Source organism: Phyllobates terribilis, unplaced genomic scaffold, assembly GCF_046119375.1.
Source record: "Phyllobates terribilis strain yellow unplaced genomic scaffold, ASM4611937v1 Scaffold_2__4_contigs__length_985480577, whole genome shotgun sequence".
Classification (NCBI taxonomy): domain Eukaryota; kingdom Metazoa; phylum Chordata; class Amphibia; order Anura; family Dendrobatidae; genus Phyllobates; species Phyllobates terribilis.
In genome coordinates, this window is record NW_027362762.1 from 195,185,179 (window position 1) to 195,206,247 (window position 21,069).

At 44.2% G+C, this 21,069-nt stretch overlaps 1 protein-coding gene across 5 annotated transcripts in view; it reads left to right on the forward strand.

The window, feature by feature from the left end:
* Positions 1–21,069, forward strand: part of ITGA7 (integrin subunit alpha 7) — a 218,412-nt gene that overhangs the window by 79,949 nt on the left and 117,394 nt on the right. For all 5 annotated transcript variants that reach the window (XM_073663764.1, XM_073663763.1, XM_073663762.1 and 2 more), the window contains exons 2-3: positions 9,525–9,652; positions 14,903–14,982. In XM_073663764.1, the coding sequence (XP_073519865.1) occupies positions 9,525–9,652; positions 14,903–14,982 (208 nt within the window). The remainder of the gene's footprint in view (positions 1–9,524; positions 9,653–14,902; positions 14,983–21,069) is intronic.

Consider the following 21,069-nt stretch of genomic DNA (forward strand, 5'->3'; position numbering starts at 1 on the left):
CAATTTTCAAAGTCATGAAAATACAGAAAAATCTTTAAATGAGAAGGTGTGTCCAAACTTTTGGTCTGTACTGTATTTGTGAGATGCATTAGTAACCGCCTCCACCAAATGCACATTTCATTTTTGTTGCTAATCTTCATCAAACTTTTTTTATTTTATCCTTAATTTTTAGATTAAATAGATACTTTTGTACGTGGCACCACCAATAATATCTTAAACCCCGTTGCCACTGTTTCTCATGTGTGACGACTTTTCCAGCAAAAAGTAAGGACCTTGACTCCATTTGCTTTTGAAATTGCAGGTCCCAGTTGCCGGACCCCACTTATTTCACATATATTATTGGAAACTCTCTGATGTCTTCAATAAAGCCGTGATCCATCATTTCAGTTGGCATTTTATAGATGCAGCTATTGCTGTCTGTAAAGCCGCATGAGGATGAAGCTTCCAGTACCCGCACATTCTCCTCCTGTCATAGAAGCTGATACTTTATTACAGCTGCACTCCGCTGTGCACATCAATCTGTGGCTCCATTAATGAATTTTCCTAACCTCCCCCCGTTCCTTCTTTTCCCACCATTATTTAAGACAGAGCAGGATTTCTCCCTCATTCCTCCTCCTCTCTTCTGACACTCATGTACAATACTATCTGTCATACGATATCAGCGTACGATACAAAACATGCAGAATGGAATTGTCTATTTATTTCTCGTTATTTCTTTAGCTTCATCATATTCTGCGCCTCATCTGCCCATGTCTGATATGATGCTTATAATCTTATATTTACCTGTCTGTAGGTAGGGTCCCACGTACCAGTCGTCACATACCCCATGCACGATTACTTTATGAAAGTTATTGAGTCTTTAAAATTAATTATTAGAAATTCAGTGTAAATTATATTGTTTATTGCTAAAGGGGTTTCTGGGTATAAGTTATACATCACCATCGGCTGACAGCTGCATGCTATCAACATGGACCAGATCAGCGTCAGACATGCAACATTGGACCAGGGGAGGGTGAGTAACATCTGAGTTTATTATTTTAACCTAACAGAAATCGTTGGGATGAACAACTTGTACCTGAAAAAAAAAACATTTAGTGGCCAAATGATTGTGCAGAAAGACCCTGCCTTAAAACTCATGGGCTAATTTCTTCACTTATACCATCTTCATATAGATATTGCCCTGGTTGAACTCATACCCAGAAGCCCAGTGGTGCAAGGAAATCAATGATCCGACCGCCATTCTTTCGAGCGCCACAGTATTTTGCATTATCTTCCTTTCGATAACCTTGCTACTATGTTGGGTAAACACAGACAATGCAATGGGGCTCTGATGGGTGATAACAATAAGTCTTAAAGGGGTTGTCCAGGCACAGGGTACTTTATGTTACTGCAGACTTGTGAATCCTCAAACTGCTTGCACTGAGTGCTGTGAGGATTGTACGGTATCGGGAGCAGCGGGAACGTGACCCCAAACATGTGTTTTGCATACATGTGGTCACATGCCGACTAGACAGACGTGGCCTTGCTCAATGCAAGATTGAGCAAGGCCGGCTACATCTAGTCGGAATGTGGTCGGGAGAATGCAAATCACATACTAGTGGTCACATGACCGCCCTCTTTCACCACCGGCATCGGAGAATCCTTACAGCGCTCAGTGCGAGCGATGTGAGGATTCACATGTCTGCAGTCGCATACAGCGACTACAGACTTGTAACCTAAGGCCAGGCAACCCCTTTAGCTTGGTTAACACCTGCATTAATAATTCCATTCTCTTCCATTATAGCAGCAGGAAAATAATCAACGGTGCCCGACACACTCTATTGACTTTAATTGGGTCCATCAGAATTCCGTCATGTTGACCATCAATTTATAGAAAAAAATTGCAGCTTGCTTCTCCTGACATTTTTTATACAGTCGGCCATAAGTGCTCCTAATGGCAGTTACTTGAGTTATTATCAGATGTGATCTTTTTGATGAGATAAGACTAATTCCTACAAGCTGCCTATACAGTACATAGGAAAGCTAATGATACCAGCTGCTTTCTACCATGTAAAAGGTTAACATTGTGGCATGGCTTGTAGTTGTACAGCTGTTGGTAGCTGTCTTCTTGTCAGAATTCCTGCTCCGTGCATCATCTCTGGCTCAGTGCAGTGGCATCCGTGCCTAATTTGGCTCATAACAATACACAAAGGTGCCCCTGTTTCCCGGAGGTGTTACAAGTGGGTGAGTGGCTTGACTCACTTGAACGGTTAGTAGTGGTCACTGAAGATGTTACATGCACTTACTCATAGTTTTTATATGTTTTTACAAGATTTAATCCCATTATTTATACACAGCTATTACTTTTTCTATGTTTAGTTTGTATTTTATGAGCTTTGTAGAAGCTAGCTGTGGGGAGCTAGGAAGGCCTCCAGTTGTGCTCCTTCGACTTTTATCACATCGATACTCTAATCTCACAATTTGTATAAATGTTATTTTACAAGAATTCTTCATTCTTGATCTCTGACCGTTTACATTGTTTGCAGAAAGACCATTGACTGTGTTTGGGACAAGTATTGAAAACAGTAGTCAGGTTATCAAGTAAATAACATCTTGTACAACATTTTTCTCTATCCACAGCACTGGCTGAGACACCGCTATGTTGGTACACTCTGTCCAGAAGCAGCTCTTGTGTATGTCCCTGGGCGTGTGTGCCCAGCTGGGCTATGTGTGGGATGTGTTAGTGTTCAATGCTCACAGCCGCCCGTTGACAAGTTATGCTGAGATTGTATATAGGAAAATGTCTGTAACTCTATGTTCGGAAATGTAACTCTTTCATCTCTACCTAAGTTTGAACCACAATATCCTTATTTGTGCAGTTACAGTGTTCACTTCAGAAAGTATTAATAAAACAAGTGTCCTAAAGCCGCATAGTACTCCTATGTTACATGGAAGGAACGACTAAAACATGAAGTCATGTATAGTATATGCTCTGTGTGTGTGTGTGTGTGTGTGTGTGTGTATGTGTATATATATATATATATATATATATATATATATATATATATATATATATATATATATATATATATATATATATATATATATATATATATATATATATATATATATATATACACACACATGTGTGTGTACACTGTATACACACATGTGTGTGTACACTGTATACATACATGTGTGTGTACACTGTATACATACATGTGTGTGTACACTGTATACATACATGTGTGTGTACACTGTATACATACATGTGTAGCATTAATTTTTTTGATTACTGTGCAAACATTTTAGGCAGGTATGGGAAAATACTGCAAAGTAAGAATGCTTTAAAACAAAGTGTCAATATTTTATTTTTATCATTTTAACAAAATGCAATATTTGATGTAACCACCATTTGCCTTCAAAACGGCATCAATTCTTCTAGGTACACAGGGAGGTTATTCTAAACATCTGGGAGAACTAACCACAGATCTTCTGTGCATGTAGGCTTGCACATATCCTTCTATGTTCTTCATGTAATCCCACACAGACTCAATGGCTCTTGCTTTTCTTTATGCTGAAGGTAGTTCTTAATAACTTCGGCTGTTTATTTGGAGCCGTTGTCCTGCTGCAGAATAAATTTGGAGCCAGTTAGATGCCTTCCTGATGGTATTTCATGATTGATAAGTATGTGCATGCATTGAGGACACCATTAATTCTGACCAAATCCCTAAGTCCATGTGCTGAAATGCAGCCCCAAACTTGCAAGGAACATTGAGGACACCATTAATCCTGACCAAATCCCCAAGTCCATTTGCTGAAATACAGCCCCAAACTTGCAAAGAGACTCCACCATGCTTCCCTCTGCCTGCAGATGCTCATTATTGTACTACACTCCAGGCTTTTGGCAAACAAACGGTCTTCTGTTACAGCCACATATTTCACATTTTGACTCATCAGTCCAGAGCACCTGCTGTCATTTTTCTGCACCGCAGTTCTTATGTTTTCATGCATAGTTGACTCACTTTGCCATGTTTCCATGCCAAAGGGTGGAGTGTTTTTTAGCCACAATTTTTCCATGAAGACCAATCCTGGCTACACTTCTCTGAAAAGTAGGTGGGTGTATCTGAGTCCCACTGGTGCTGCCTGTTCAGAGCTGATTGCTGGATGTCTTCCAATTTAGAAGGGAAGAAAGCATGATGTGTCTTTCATCTACTTCTCTAAATTTCCTTGGTCGAGCACTGCGTCTACAGTCCTCAACATTGCCCATTTCACAAAGCTTCTTCATAAGAGCTTGAACATTACAACTTGAAATCCATCTGCTTTGAAATCTTTTCCTGGGAGTGACCTTGCTGATGCACTATAACTATCTTATGTTTGGTTCAGTCTTGCCATGGTGTGTGATCTGTGACACGAAACTGTCAGCCACAACCTCACCTTTGTAGCAGAGCTTGGTTGTTCCTTATCCTATTATTGGTTACTGGCTGTGTTTCAACCTACAACCTATATTAAAATCAGGGCTGTGGAGTCGGTAAGCCACAGTTGCGACTCCAACTCCTGGATTTTATCAGGTTCCGACTCCGGCTCCGACTCCTTCATAAATGGCCAATTCGTAACAATAAATTTACTGTTGTAAAATATTAACATCGTGCTTATTCAGTTTCTCACCATCATATAAGTAATCAGACCACTTAGAGCTAAAACTATATTTATTAGAATACAATTAGAATATAGCAAATAACTTTTATAAACTTTTCTAAACTCTTGTAAGTAAATATGCAATAAACACTGTTATGCAGTTAATAAGAAGAAATCTATAAATTTGTCCTCAGAAAAAGTATTGCCTCTGTCAGATCCTCCTTCATGGATGCCCTCAAATCTGATCTAATTATTTTGAGAGCAGAGAACAACCTCTCTACACTAACTTGGGTTGGTGGCAAAGCAGTAACCACTCGGGCAACATCTCTGACAATGTCAGAATACAGAGGAATCGCTTGTTGCACTGTTATTTTTGATGAACTGTCAAATTTCTCAATTTCTTTTAGTGCACATGAAAAATTCTGCTGAAATGTACTGGCTGTGTTCTTTGATGGGGATGACTCTTCTATGCGGGAACGCTTTGCACGGTCCTTGTGATCCAAATATTTTTCGAAATTAAATTCTTCATCAGTTGATGATGAGGGTGAAGATGTGGCAGGACGACCAAATTCTTCTTGTTCCTCCTGACTGTTCTGCAACCCTTTCATCCTCACTGCTATTTCAAACAGAGCTTCTTTTCCTTTAGTTAGCTGTTGATCATCTAGAAGAATCCGATGCATTGGGTCTACATAAACAGCTCCCAAAAGAATGTTATTTTGTAATAGTAGCTCCTCTCTCCGTTTCATTGATGTAGCAATGCCACTTGCAATTAACCCTCCTCTTTGGGACAGGCGAAACATCAGGTTCTTCCACTTCTTTAAGAAAATACCTGCCGTTAAGTCCTCTGCTTGTAATTTTTTAGTCACTGTAAATGGGTGCTCTAGCAATTTTTCCAGCTCAGTCACCTGATTCCACTGACTTTCATTTAGCGTCAGTTGAGGGTTAACCATGTCTACAAGAAAGGTTTTCAGTTCAACCAAGCGCTGAATCATTAAGTAAGTACTGCCCCATCGTGTGGCTTGATCAATAATTGCCCCTTTTCCAGCACGTCTCTTCAAAATTGAGTCAACTTTAGGGGTTCTGGCAACAGTAGCCAATTTTCTCACCTTGCCAATCAGTGCAGCAGCATGTCCTTCTTGCAGACTGTCTTATAGCCAGCTGTAGCGTAAGCACAACACAGCGCATGTGATGAATGAAAGAACGTATTGACACAGTTTCAACAAGATCATCTAAACTATCATGTTGCTGTTCATCTGAAGCAACTTCAGTTTGCTCCTCCGTTACAATACTGTGTTCCTCTATTTCAAACATTTCTGTGTCTGTGGACCCAGAATGTTCTTCTAGCTGCTGGTCACCATCATTACTCTCATTAGCTTAATAGTACTTATCATATTTGAAGCATTGTCAGTTACGACAGAAAGAACTTGCTCTTTTTTAAGTTCATAGTCTTGCAGAACCTTTTCCACCAAGACCTGGAGAAACTCACTGGTGTGATGAACTTTGGTGTCTTTTACTGCCAATGTCTTGGTAACTATTTCATTTTTGTCACAAACAAATCGGACATTGATGGCAAAATAGTTCACTCTGTGACGTGTGCAGGCATCCATTTTAAGAAACAGAATGCGTCCCTTGAGAGTTTTTTTAAGTTCTTCCTTTTGTTTAAAAGCTTCTTCGATTACTAATTTTCTAATACTCTCTCTCTCCAGAGAAACACCAAGCTTGCGGGCCACTTCCCCATTCAGACACACAAAAGCTGGTTGTGAAAATAATGAAATAGGCACACTATCCTTTACAACAAGCTCTATGATCTGTTTTTTAAATGTATCTACTGTCATTGTCACAGTAACTTTGTCACTGACAAAATATCTTGCAACTGATGGCTGCAAAGTTCTCAGCTCCTTTGTTTGGCTGGAAGAGCTGGGCACTGGTTCATTGGTTTGGATGCAGTCTCTCATCCACTGCTTTCAGTACTTCTGGATGAAAGCGCTGTAAATGTCTCTTTAGATTAGAAGCTCTGGTAGGAGCATTTTTATCTTTGCCTGAATATACACTGATCTTGGCTTCACAGCATTTGTTTTCGTCTGGATCATTTGTCATACACTGACAGACATAATGTTTTCTATCTTGAGTGATGGTGAAATGTTCAAATACAGCTGATTTAATGTGACGCTTCTTTGACATTCTCAGGTTTTTAATTCTGCATTCACAATCCAAATGACAATTGTTTTTCCTAAAAACAATTGTACAAAATTATTGCCAGGTCGTACAACTGATATAGTGGTCAGTAATACTGTTATTCCTCATGTACTCACAGTTAACTGATGCAAAGTTTGTTGAAAGGATAATACTTCTTAGTCTTCCTCTTCTGAGTAGCAGCTGTGAGATGCTTGGAAGACGCACACCTAGTAAACATCTAGTCTAGAGGAGGAGCTTTACTACTAAGAATTTGCAACACATTTTCACTTTCAGTTTCATACATTGTAAGTAAGGGGGTTGGGGCAGCATGAGGTTAACCAAGTATAAGATTAGATAAGGGCAGTGGAGAACAGTGACACACAAGAAGTAAGAAATGTCTCTATCTCCAGCAGAACTGCTCATCACTGTTGTTCATAGTTTGACAGAACATATATATTTGAGTAACATTTATAAAATTCATATGAAAGTTCAATTATGAAATATTAATACATTTTTTTTAAAGCTGGAGTCGGAGTAGGTACATTTCTACCGACTCCGGCTCCGACTCCAACCAAAACTAACTCCGACTCCACGACTTCGACTCCGACTCCACAGCCCTGATTAAAATGATGATCATTATCAGCAGTTTGGTATAATTAGTTACTCATACACCTGATTTTAATCCTGCAAAGTCCCTGACTTTGTGCAAGTGTACCTAGAATAATTGATGCTGTTTTGAAAACAAATTGTGGTTAACCCTAATATTGACGTGATTTAGATTTCTCTTTTGTTTAACTTTACATTTTGTTAATAGAGAGCAATAATCTTTTAACACTTTTATTTTTTAAAGCATTCTTACTTTGCAGCATTTTTTCTACACCTCCCTAAATCTTTAGCACCGTACTGTATACTTTGTTCTAGAACATAAAGCCATCCCTTTTAAAAAATATACTAAAACTGTTAATGCGATTCCCTTAGCTCCTGTTCTTGGGGACCATCTACAGGAACTACAGTGCATACATACAGCACACCCACTGTACGGTGGCATCTGGACAGGTCCAGACAGGAGGTATGTTTCACTGAGGTGGCAATCCTCAGTGATGTAGGACCTGGAGAAGCAGGCTCCAGCATGTATAGTGCTGAGAGGTGTCTCTAATGGGCCCAGATTTTGGGTTCGGGTTTTATGAACGGCCAAAGAGCTGGCTGGGACTGGCCGTTTCCTTATCTCCAGGACTTGGAACGGGATATATAAGATAGTTCAGCTGCCTCATTCGGGGTCTGTGTGGACAGGTGGAAAGAACTGTTGTGCTCTTTAGTCCTAATGAGAGTTGGACTAATCCCTGTGATATCTGAACGGCTGAGCCATATAGTTGTATGGATAATTTTTGTTTTGTTTCTGCTTTATGCCAGAAGCTGTACATTTTTTTTTATGGTGAAGACTTACGAACTTTAATAAATCAGCCAGTTTGGACAAAGATACCTAGAGCCTGTGTGAATGCTACCATATGCCAAGGAGTGCCAAAGGCTGCCTATGCAAACCATTATATAGAACATAGCAAAATTACGTCACAATGTTAAAGTTAATGGATTATTTTATACTTAAAGAGGTTTTCCAATTTCAGAAAACCCCTGTCGCCAGATGCCGTTTTTTTTTAAACTGTGTATTACTCCCCCGGTCCATTTCTGAGTCTCTGCCGCTGTTCCCAGTGTCTGTTATTGTCTGCAATACTGACAGTGCTGCAGACAGTCAGTGAGCTCAGAGGCTCATGCTCTCTGCTCAGGCACAGCCACTGAGCTCACTTATTGGTTCCAGTGCTGTTTAAATGCCGTCAGCACTGCAGACAGTAACACAGCCCGCCAGCAGCGGCAGAGACTCAGCCCTGGGCCCATGGAGCGTGAATAAAGTACAGTTTGAGTTTTTTAAACAAACTGTGCCTAGAAACAGTTTTCTGAAACTCAAAAATACTTTTAAAATGTACATAAAATTCTGTTCTGATGAGCCTAATGCCACTAGGCTAGGCTCACATAGACGGTAGTGTGCTGCGCTGACTATTAATATGTGGCAAAGCTATGAATGGTTTATAGCGAAATATAACAGTTTTCTAGTGTGGTGATTTGCCTTGCTGGTTTACATATTAAATTTTTTTTTCCTTTATAAATTACGTTGTCAATAATCACATCTAAAACCGTGGTAATTTACAGTAAAATGCATTAATCAACCAAGACCAAAGAAGAACAGATTTATGGCAACCAATGATGGCTGTTCTGCTCCTTAGGCTGATTGCGGAACAACTTTTGCAGATTCTTTGGTCTTTGGGCAGACGGACCTATACATATAATATACTCTCATAAAATGCCCCAACATCCAGCAGAGAAAAAGAGGCAATCTGACTATCGATCTGAAATCACTATCTTGGGTCCACTATTTACGTAGACCCTGTCCTGTAGCATCAGTCAAGGGTGGACATATCATTGGTGCAATTACACAGGAGCCCAAGAGGTAAGGGGGGCAATTCTACCTCCAAATCAGGTTGAAGTGCATTATGATGAGCTATTGGACTTCAAAGAGCCCATTTACTGTTTCTGCACCGGAGCCCTCTTCTGTCTACGTCCGCCAGTGGCATCAGTATTAATGGCAGCACCTTTTGTTTCTTTTGTTACAGCTGTGCTACACTATATTGTAAGTATACAGTAGTACATAGTATATTATAGCGTGTTTTGTTATTTTTCAGGCTCTTGGTGGGAGCTCCACAGACACCGTCATTACCAAAGCAGTTTTCAAATAGAACCGGGGGTCTCTATGGATGTCCACTGATTGCAGAAGCCAAAGACTGTGAACGGGTTGACATAGATGATGAAGGTACAGTGTATAAGACACATTGTTGTCACCAGTTTACATGCATTTCTATTTGCACACTATTTACTAAGGACAAGAGAGCTGTCATCTTGTCTGTGACACATGCGCTATTATGCCAGTGTTGGTTGCCAACCAGTACAGCCATGAAAACTGGGTGCTATAACTTTGCATATAGGCGTGATTAGGGCACCCATACAGGGGCGTACATAGGATTTATGGGGCCCCATAGCAGAAGTTCAAATTGCCCCCCCCCCCCCCCCCCAAAAAAAATGAAAATAATTGTCAGGGTCACAGAAGAGCAGATCACACAACCTTCCAGCCGTTACAAAGTAATTTTCCTCCTGCTGACGTCCTAGGCTCCTCTTTCATTGTCCTATAAAGTGTGATACCAACAAAAGTGTCCCCCAAACACAGTATGATACCCCCATTGTGAATTCGTCCACATGCGCAGTATAATGACCCTACTGTACCTCACCTCAACTCCCAGGGCAAAGTTTGCTGACCCCAACACAGTATGATTCCCCAATTGTGAGCCCTAGAGCTAGAGAGGATGGTAGGTAATGAGGGAGGGTGTTATACATAATAAAAGATGAAACAATATAACTAAGGACGGCGCTATACATAATAAGCGAGTACACTATATACTAAGGGCGTATGCTATACATAATAAGTGAGTACACTATGTACTAAGGGACTGTGCTATACATAATACGGCTACATTCCTGCATCTGTGTGCAGTGTCAGTGTGCTGCCCTGTTTTACAGACGCATTGAGCATGTCCTATTCTAATCCTCAAAATCGGATCAGGACAGGACATTCTCTGACCCTCACAGATCTCATTCTCAGATCCGTGATTTTCATGGATGTGTGAATGGATCTATAAAACTATACAAGTTCGTGGACTATCCGATAAAAAAATCTGATATTTCACATAAATGTGAGAATGCAGCCTAAGGGATTTTACATGTAACATTATCACTCCAAGTCATATAGTGCAGATAGAGAATAATATTTACATCCAGGCACTTACCGCTGATGTCTCGTCTGATCAGAGTCGGTTTCTGCTGCTTCTTCTCCATCTGGTCAGACCTTCATGTCGACATCTCCCAGTCACGATTCGTCTTATGATGATCTCCAGCCTAGATAATAACAAGGTCACATATATTGTATATATACATGTGTCTCCCCCGCACTGCGCCCCTGAATACAGATCTGTAACCCCCCATTAATATACTATTAGCCACTTAGTAATCAAAATATAAAGTGATAAGCAGCACTGTGCCCCCCATTAACTATATAATCTCCACCTGCCAATAATACAAATTATTCAGTCTCTGTGACTCTCCCCAATTAACTGTAAGGCTATGTGCACACGGAAAATATACAAGCACCCCGATCATTGCTCTGTCCCAGCACCTCCATCATTGCTCTCTCCCAACACCCCCGTCATTGCTATGTCCCAGCACCTCCCGTCATTGCTCTCTACCAGCAACCCCAACATTGCTCTGTCCCAGCACCCCTGTCATTGCTCTGTCCCAGCACCCTCGTAATTGCTCTCTCCCAGCACCCCCGTCATTGCTCTCTCCCAGCACCCCCATCATTGCTCTCTCCCAGCACCCCCATCATTGCTCTCTCCCTGCACCCCCATCATTGCTCTCTCCCTGCACCCCCATCATTGCTCTCTCCCAGTACCCCCGTCATTGCTCTCTCCCAGCACCCCCGTCATTGCTCTCTCCCAGCACCCCCGTCATTGCTCTCTCCCAGCACCCCCGTCATTGCTCTCTCCCTGCACCCCCGACATTGCTCTCTCCCTGCACCCCCGACATTGCTCTCTCCCTGCACCCCCGACATTGCTCTCTCCCTGCACCCCCGACATTGCTCTCTCCCTGCACCCCCGACATTGCTCTCTCCCTGCACCCCCGACATTGCTCTCTCCCTGCACCCCCGACATTGCTCTCTCCCTGCACCCCCGACATTGCTCTCTCCTAGCACCCCCATCATTGTTCTCTCCCAGCAACCCCCGTCATTACTCTCCCTCACCTCCATCATTGCTCTCCCCAGCCCCATCAGCCCCACTACTGCTCTCTCCAGCCCAATCAGCCCCATTATTGCTCTCTCCAGCCCAATCAGCCCCATTATTGCTCTCTCCAGCCCAATCAGCCCCATTATTGCTCTCCCCAGTGTTTCAGTAAAAATAAAAAAAACACTTACCTCTCTGCCCATTCCCCCGCAAGCTGCAGCATCACTGTGCTTCCCAGCCCCACCATTGCTCTCCCCAGACCCATCAGCACTCTCCCCAGCCCCATCAGTCCCACAATTTCTCTCCCCAGCCCCACCATTTCTCTCCCCAGCCCCACCAGCCCCACCATTGCTCTCCCCAGCCCCATCAGCCTCATTATTGCTCTCCCCTGCGTTTCAGTAAAAATTTAAAAAAAAACCCACTTACCTCTGCCCGTTCCCCCGCAGGCCGCAGCATCCTTGTTGTCTGCAATTTCCTCCCTCACACAGGCCCGCGCTACATGATGACGTTATCAAGCAGCGAGTGCCTGTGTGAGGGAGGAAGCGGCGGGCAGGAAGCAGAGGACGGATCTCTGCAGCTCCGCTGCCATTCTGTCCTGTCAACAATGGAGCTGCAGGGATCGCTCCCTGCCCGCCACGAGCAGGGAGACGCTGCATCGGCAGGCCCCCCGGCGCAGCTGCACCAGCAGGGTTATGTCTGCCCCTGGACTGCTATGGGCCCTCCCAGCTCACGGGCCCCATAGCAGTCGCGTGGTCTGCCGCCATTGGCTTTACGCCACAGCGCCCATACTGGGCAGAACCACAACCACAGGGATCCTCTCTCTCCCTTTTCTACATACAGTTAGTAGTTTCAATTGAAGGGAATAAAAGATACATAAATTCATGGCATAACTGTACGTAGTTGGAAAACGTCAGACATTGTATTAATGTTCATAAGCAAAATGCAAAATATATGATATATAAGATATGTCTATAAGTCTGGTTTCATATGTCCTTTTTTTTTTGCATGCAAGAAAAAGCAGGATGTTTTCATCAATGTGCTGGACCAGATTTTCATCCATTTTTAGTCCATGTGTATGCAAATTGCCTCTTGAGAGAAAAAGAGGACTTGTATTCTATAGTGCCACCTATTGGAAGCAGCAATCCTACAAGTCACAATCAACCATTTAACGAGTCGTGCAATATGACTTCGGATAAAAGCCAAATCAGAATCTCAATTTGCAGACACGGTGTTTCGGGCTGTTGGCCCTCGTCAGTGCAAAGTATGAAAACTGATTTGGCTAGGTGAGAGGCTCTGGACTGAGGTCTAAGGGGTAACGTTTCTCTTTATGGAGAGTGACACACCAGCAGTGCTGGTGTGTCACTCTCCATAAGGAGAAACGTAGTCCATGTGTGAAATTTTACCATCAGTGTTATCAATTTTTCTTGTATGTCCAAAATACTTCCAAGCTTATCCTACCCATTAAACATTAATAAAGAGGCATCATTGTTGCATCCATGTGATGTCCATATTTTTTCATGGACCTTTTGACTTGTATGAGCGATTTTGATCTGTCAATCAGATGAAAATCAGACATGTCTTGTTTTTTTCTTTTTTTGTGGACAATCGCTTTGCAAAAAAACAGACCAGTGAACAACTCCGTAGACTATGAATTATTATTATCTGTACTATCTGTGAAGAACACGGATAGAACATGAACGACACGTGTGAAATGGGACATGGACCTTAGTCTTAAAGGTTTATTATTTCCTATTAATAGGAGATTTCTTGCTGATCAATAACTATCTGCCGTCTGGGACCCCGTGTGATCCCAGGAACAGAGATGAGGAACCCTGGAAATTGGCTCTCTAGCCCCCCCCCCCCATCTTGAATAAAGCTGGGGTCTGCATGCACAGTTTACTCTCCATGCATTGTTTATGGGACTGCCATAGACAGCCAAGTATAGTGACGCGCCCCTGGGCCTTTGTTGCACGGCATCGCGCGCACGGGAGCTTACCCGGAGCCGGATCTGTTGAGGGTTGTAGTCTCGTGGCGGTGACCCGGTCCGTGCCTAGGGAGTCAAACTGAGCGGCGATGTATTAGCGGTAGATGTTGGACGACTACGCCACCCGTTGAATGCAGCGAAGGAGCTGCCGCTGCAGGGCAGACCGCTGAGGCCGGTGGTAGGATTGTGCAGCGTGATAGTATCACCCCCAACGGGAGGGGTATGGCCTCAGGGCAGCCGACGTGGCTGATGGGGGAAGCAGGAATCACTCAGAGACGATGCGGTGTAGTTCAGGGTCTTTACTGGTGATAAAGATAGACCCTCCCGGAGTACTGGCTAGCGATCGGGGCCTGGTCAGTCTTTGAGCAGATGGGATTTCCCCTGGCCAGGCGGAGTTGTAGGCCTCCCCAACTAATTGTACTCTTCTGGCTACCTCGCTAGAGGCGGGTAAAAGTAGCCCACGTCCCTGAGTGTACCGTGTGGTGCTCACCCGTATGGCCGGTGACTCGAGGCCTTCTTGTGGCGTCCGCTCCACGACGGCGGTGCTGGTCCCACGCGTGTGACCGTGCCTTCGGGTTTCTTGACCAGAGGACCTGAAATCCCCTGCCGGTCGGTTTCTGCTGCTGGGTAAAGATTAGTCCCCACAGCCTCGGACTCCGGGTCCGGTGATAGCTTCTCAGTCAGGGCGAGCTCTGCAGCTGCCAGCCCCTGACTCCTTATAACACTGCTCCCACAGAGCTCCTGATGTTCTTTTCCTATATCTGCTTCTCTTCTGTCTCTACTTCTTCTCTACTCCCTAACCCTGCCTCAGCCCTAGGTTTATATAGGGGAAGTTCTTCCCCTCCCAGGACTGGGCAGGAGGTGTGGCATGCATAGGATCCCTGACCAAGAGACCTCCCACCTGCTCTCAGACATAACATTGCTGTTACTGTGGAAACCAGATCCTTGGGGTGCCACAATAGCACTATATTCTGGCAGTCCCATAGACAATGAATGGAGCGACAGAGTTCTGTTCTTGGGATTTCAGAGTTCCTTTCTTGGGATCGCTGGTACATGAGATGCCCACGACTTTCTACTTGTTCTTATGGAAGGAAAAGCAGGAAAATGGACAAGTTGGCTTGCAGTCACAATGTGTTGACATTTTTATTACTTATCTTTGACAACTGTTAGGCAAGAAGATTATATAATAATATATATATATATTATTTCTGCATTGTTTCTGTAACTGAAGCTTTTGTGTCTCCACCAGTGGATAGGAACAGGGAGAGTAAAGAAAACCAATGGCTTGGAGTCACAGTGAAAAGCCAAGGTCCCGGGGGAAAGATTGTGGTGAGTTGCATTTTATACTATTTGATTATATTGAGTTAAATGAGAATCACTCAGTTATTGTTTTGCAATGATGAACGTGACAGACGGCCCTTCTCATTTGGCTTTCCATCTCTGCGATCTCTTTTTTCATACAAGCCAATAAAATGAAAGTATTTCTATCAATGGTTAACCAACAAAATTAAATATTTCTTTAGTAGCTCTGTTACTAATACAAATGGATTGGAACATTTAAACCAGACATACTCCTGAGAAAGGTGTCGTGTTAGTCCAGCATCTATTATTGCAAAATGCCTTATAAACATCTGAATGTGTATGCTTGCTTCAATGGGGAGAGAGGAAAAAAACACAGCTAGATTTCTCTGGCATCGGCTTATCTTTGCTTTAAGAAAGGATAGAGCATGTTAAATTCCAGATGCTTGATCTGCTCTTTCCCTAGGTCTGTTCTTGGGGAATAGTCACCAGGCCCTCATTCCCATTAGAATGGTTTGACTTCTGGCAGATGGATTGGCAGGAAAGCAAAGGAGCCTCATATCTTACAGTGTTACCATGATTAGTGGCATGATGAGCATGACCAAATCACAATAAAACACGCCCAAACGGCATTGCTCTGTCCCGCTGACATATATCTCAGTACACTGACAGCACTAGTAACATATGAAAATGCCTGACATATCAGTAATCTGTCATTTATCTGAACACATCCAAGAACTGGATGTTCAATATCATCAAGCGTGAGACCTGTGCTATTGGTTGGCAGCTACTCATTTAGGTTGGGTTCACATATATTCGTTGCACCAGGATGAGTTCAATAAATCGGAACTAATGGCAAAACTGATGTAAAAATGCATGACCTGCCTTCAGGCTTATTCACAATTTGCTCCAGGTTCCTGATACGAATTTTACATTAATGGATGTGATCCGGCCCCTAGATCCCATTTGTCCAGCACAAAAATGAATGAATTAAATGCCGGATGGAAACTAGGACATAGTGCTGTCCATATGTGAATACAGCCGTAAGGCCCCCATATACATTAAAAAAATAGTGAATCCGCTGATATCGACAGGTTCGGTCTACAGTCTAAGGGGTCTTTCACACGTCCGTGTTTCGAGTTTCGAGTGCGGTGTCCGTTTCCACGCATACTGGAGACACTGACACACGTAGACCCATTCAAATGAATGAGTCTGTGCACATGTCAGTGTGTTTCCATGGACCGCAAAACACGCCGACATGTCCGTTTTTTACCCCCAGCACGGGCCGCAAAACGTCCCGCACACGTGCACACTGACACATGGATGACATCCGTGTGCCATCCATGTGACACGTACCGGCGCCTGGGAATCAGAAGTAAATTTCGCTCTGTTCCAATCATTGTCCCCTGCCGGTGCTGAGATCAGCGTGAGCAAGGGACAATGATGACAGTTGTATTCCACCCTCGCTGTGTCCAGCAAGTGTAAAAGAAGAATAAAATAAAAAACATTATTCTCACATTTACACCTAATTCCCTGAAGCCATTGCCCCCTGTAAAAAAATGAAATAAAAAATAACCATAGTACTCACCTGTCCGACATACTGTCCGACTCTGTATTCCATCTAACCGATAATTCTGCATCAGTGTCTGCGGTGGCTTGAGGTGACCTCACACGCTGACACAGTGAGTGACAGGACACCGCTCAGTGAGCTCAGCACTGGTCAGGGCCCCGCTCACTGCAGCGAGTCATTCTCCTCTGCTTGTGCAGTCAGATGGATTACAGAGTGGGACACTTATTTCATCTGCAGAAAGGTGAGTATAAGGATTTTTTAATTTTATTCTAATTTTTACACTAGGAAATAGCGGGGGAGAATACACTACTCTAGGGACAATGATGAGGGAAGCGTTCAGCACACGGCACTTGGAAACAGCTCTAATTCCCAGGTACATGTGATACTGATGTGGCACGCGGTTGCCACACGTGTGACGCACACGGACAAGGATATCTGGACGTGTGAAAGAGCCCTAATGTGTACAGGAGCCCCCAACATCATAAGATAAAGATCTGGCATATCTGATTTTAGGGCTCAACCTTTTGTTCTCTAAGAAGTATTGAAGCTGCCTCCAGAGTTTTTCTGCCAGCGACTTTCTCGTAGCGAACACAGGGGCGCTCGGCAGAGTAAGCACTCCTGTGTATGGGTAAGTCAGGCGACATAGCCATCATAATGTAGGGCTGAAAGCTAGCTATCATATGGGGGGTGGGCTTTACAAGTGTGTTACAAAAATAATCCTTGTCTTTTTAGAACAAGAATAGAAATCCTTATAAAACATGAGGATTTATTGATTGGTTGACTTTGATATTACAATACTGCACTAGTTTTCTTCATTGTTTCCTATTAAATTTTCTACCTATATTTATGTCAGTGGAATTGCCTACAGTAACTATGCACTTTACATTATTTTTCTTACTCCGCATTTACATGCTCTGAATTATATATGACATTTTTCTCCTTTTTCCACTGAACTTACCCTTTTATATTTCAGTGTGTATCAGCAGCCAGAAAATGCTGTATATTTGCATTGCTGTGGGATATGACACAGCTCTCATATGCTTGCTGTTGTTTCCCATGACAATGAAAATAAATAGCTTTTATGTAGTTTTGCCAGATAAAACAGGAGAAAGAAGCCAAAAAAGATAAATGGATGTTGCATAAGTTGCAATTAACAAAGAAAATAAAAACTGAGAAGATACACTTACTGACAGATAGCAAATGCTTTTACAAGAAGTGCATCATAACCTAATATATTTCTTTTATTTTTACTTTGCTTGAAATTCACATGTCTGTGACACGTTATGGAAATAAGAGGGTACAGGCTGGTATAGCATAGCAACAAATCATGGAGGGAAAATGTGATCGAAAGTGCAAGCTAGCATTTGAAAAATCGTGCCCTAGATGCTGCATAGTGTGAATGGGTTTTTAAGCATCCCACTTAATATGTGGGTGTACAGAAGCGTGGAATAGGGCCTATGTACCACTATGGGAGCCTTTAAGGGGTTTTCCAGGAAAAACAAATATACATAAATCTGAATTAAATAGTAAGTTCTATAACTTACTAATATAGTTCTGTCAGATGTGAGGCTGGTAGCCACTACTTGGTTGCAGCGGCTCTCGACAAGTGACCATTGCAGTTTGTGAAGGCAGATGGCTGACTATTAGTGATGAGTGAGCATGCTCGCTACTGCTTGGTGCTCGCCTGAGCATCTCACCGCTCGAGATGCTCGGCGCTCGCCGAGTATTTCCGGGGTTGCTCGGCGGGAGCTCCGGTCTCCTCCCTGCATGTTTGGCGCCCTTTACAGAGCCAATGAACATGCAGGGATTGCCTGCCACTCACTGTAATGCTGTAGCCATGATGGTTGTGGCATTACAGTGATTGGCTGGCCGCATAGCGTCGTCGGGTCTATATCAGACCTGGCGCTGCAATGCTCGTCAGTCACTCCGGAATCAGACAGTGTAGGGAGATGTGCTGCTGCGTCATGGTGAGATTTGCTTGTGTATTAGGTAGTGTAGGGAGAAAAACCGTACATTACATATCCATCTTAACAAACAGTCCTTTTGAGGACTAACTAATCCATCTGCAGAGATATCAGGCAAGCAGTGTATATAGGCAGGCAGGCAGGGTATATAGCAGACTGCAGTGCACATAGTACAAGAGGCTCCATTCCAATTCTGCCTTCTGCTGCTGTTAGATATTTCTAGACAAAGGCCCAGGTCTCAGGGGCCAGGGATACTTTTCTTTGGATCTTAATGCTCATTATTTGCTTAAAAAGCAATCCAGAGAACACTGTTTTTCTGCGCCATTTGCTTGTTGGCAATGCAGAATACAGCCTTATCCTTTCCACACTACAGCGCTAGAAATCTAGCTATTTAAAACTGTGTTTTCTCTGTCACACTGAGCACATATACGTGGTCAGAAAATACTGCCATTTCTTTCAGTGTGTCAGTGAAGCAATTCACAACAGTTTGCTGTTCAAACTACTTACCTACAGGCCAAGTATTTAAAACTCTGTTTTCTTCGTCACATGGATCACATATAAGTTTGCTCCAAACTCAGTCATTTGTAGTGAGCATGGAAGATACTGTCCTCCATTTAAAATGGGCAAGGCACGTGGCAAGGGACAGGGAACTGGATGTGATGGTAATGGTGCATGCAGAGGCCGTGGGCAAGCTGAAATTGTGCCACAACAAACACCCACATCTTCTCGCCTGACATTCCTGTTCCAATTTCTAGGGGACCGCAGCACACCACTATTGAACCCAGAGCAGTGTCAAAAGGTTGTTGGTTGGAAAGCGGATAATGCTTCCAGTCACTTAGCCACAGCCAACACCACCACCACCCTGTCTTCCACACGGTCAAGTCTCAGTAGCTGTGAGTCTGGACCGCATATTCCTCACCCTGATCCTCCTTCCTCCCACCATGCCGAGTACCCAGAGACAACTGATCCCACACTTGGACACTCTGAAGAGCTGTTCACTTTTCCATTTATAGATTTTGGCCTCTCGCCCGGTCCACTTGAAGCAGGGCAAGAGGAGAACGCGTGTAGCGATGCCCAAATATTTGAGCAGCCACGGTCACATGAAGGTGACGGTGCGAAAGTGTCACAAGAGGTGCATGATGATGAGACACAATTGCCAGAAAGTCAGGAGGACCAGGGTGCAGAAGTGGAAGACGAGATGGTGGATGATATAGTAACTGACCCAACCTGGCAGGAGGACATGCAGAGCGAGGACAGCAGCACACAGGGGGAGGGAGGCCGAGCACCCCAACAGGCAGGAAGCAGCAGTGTGGTGGCCGCAGAAAGAAGGCAGGCAACCGTTCCCCGTAACACCAACACGAAGGAAGTTGCCAGCACAACTGTTAGGTCTTCCCGAGTCTGGTTGTTTTTTAAAGACTCCGCCGATAACCCCAAAAAGGCCATTTGCACCACCTGCCAGGCCAGCATCAGCAGGGGGGGCAAAACGACCAGCCTGACCACCACCAGCATGATCAGGCACATGGCAGCAAAGCACCCGACTTTGTGGGCCGAACCTCAGGGTCCAGGAACAGTGTCTGCAGGTGGCACCATTGCTTCTTCCGCTGTTGTGCATGCAAGCCAATCCCCTGTCCATGGTGCATGCAAAGATGCCTCCTGCCTTGCACCTGTCGTTGCACACTCTCAAGTAGCAGCATCAGGAAGCACGTCCATGTCCTTGTCCCAGCGCAGCGTTCAGTTGTTCATTCCCCAGTCCTTGGAACGCAAGCGCAAATATGCAGCCAACGCCCCACAGGCCACACTACTAAATTCTCACATTTCACGACTGCTTGCGCTTGAAATGTTGCCTTTTAGGCTCGTGGAGATGGAAGCATTCCGCAACCTGATGGCGACGGCCGTCCATCGGTACTTGGTCCCCAGCCGCCACTATTTCTCCCGGTGTGCCATCCCCGCATTACGCAAGCACGTGTCCCAAAACATTAGCCATGCCCTCAACAACGCAGTTACCGGGAAAGTCCACCTAACCACGGACACGTGGACAAGTGCTTGTGGGCAGGGACGGTACATCTCGCTGACAGCACACTGGGTTAACATAGTGGAAGCCGGGACCCAGTTGGACCTTGGGACGGAAAACGTCCTCCCAATACCAAGGATTGCGGGCCCTAGGTCAATCAGGGTTGCCCCCACGGCCTACAGCTCCTGCACCTCATCCTCCTCAGCCTCCTCCTCCTCTTCAGCCTCCATCTCCGAAATGACCACATCAGTCACAAGCTGGAAGCACTGCCTCGGCCAAGCGGCAACAGACTGTGCTGAAGCTAATATGCTTAGGTGACAAACCGCACAATGCTGAAGAGTTGTGGACAGCTCTGAAAGAGCAGGCAGATCTGTGGCTCACACCACTGAACCTACAGCCAGGCATGGTCGTGTGTGACAATGGCCGGAACCTGGTGGCGGCTCTGAGGCGAGGCGAGCTCACACACGTACCATGCTGGGCCCATGTGCTTAACCTCGTGGTTCAGCGGTTTCTCAAATCCTACCCGGAGCTGCCAGATCTGCTTGTTAAAGTATGCCGCCTGTGTGCCCATT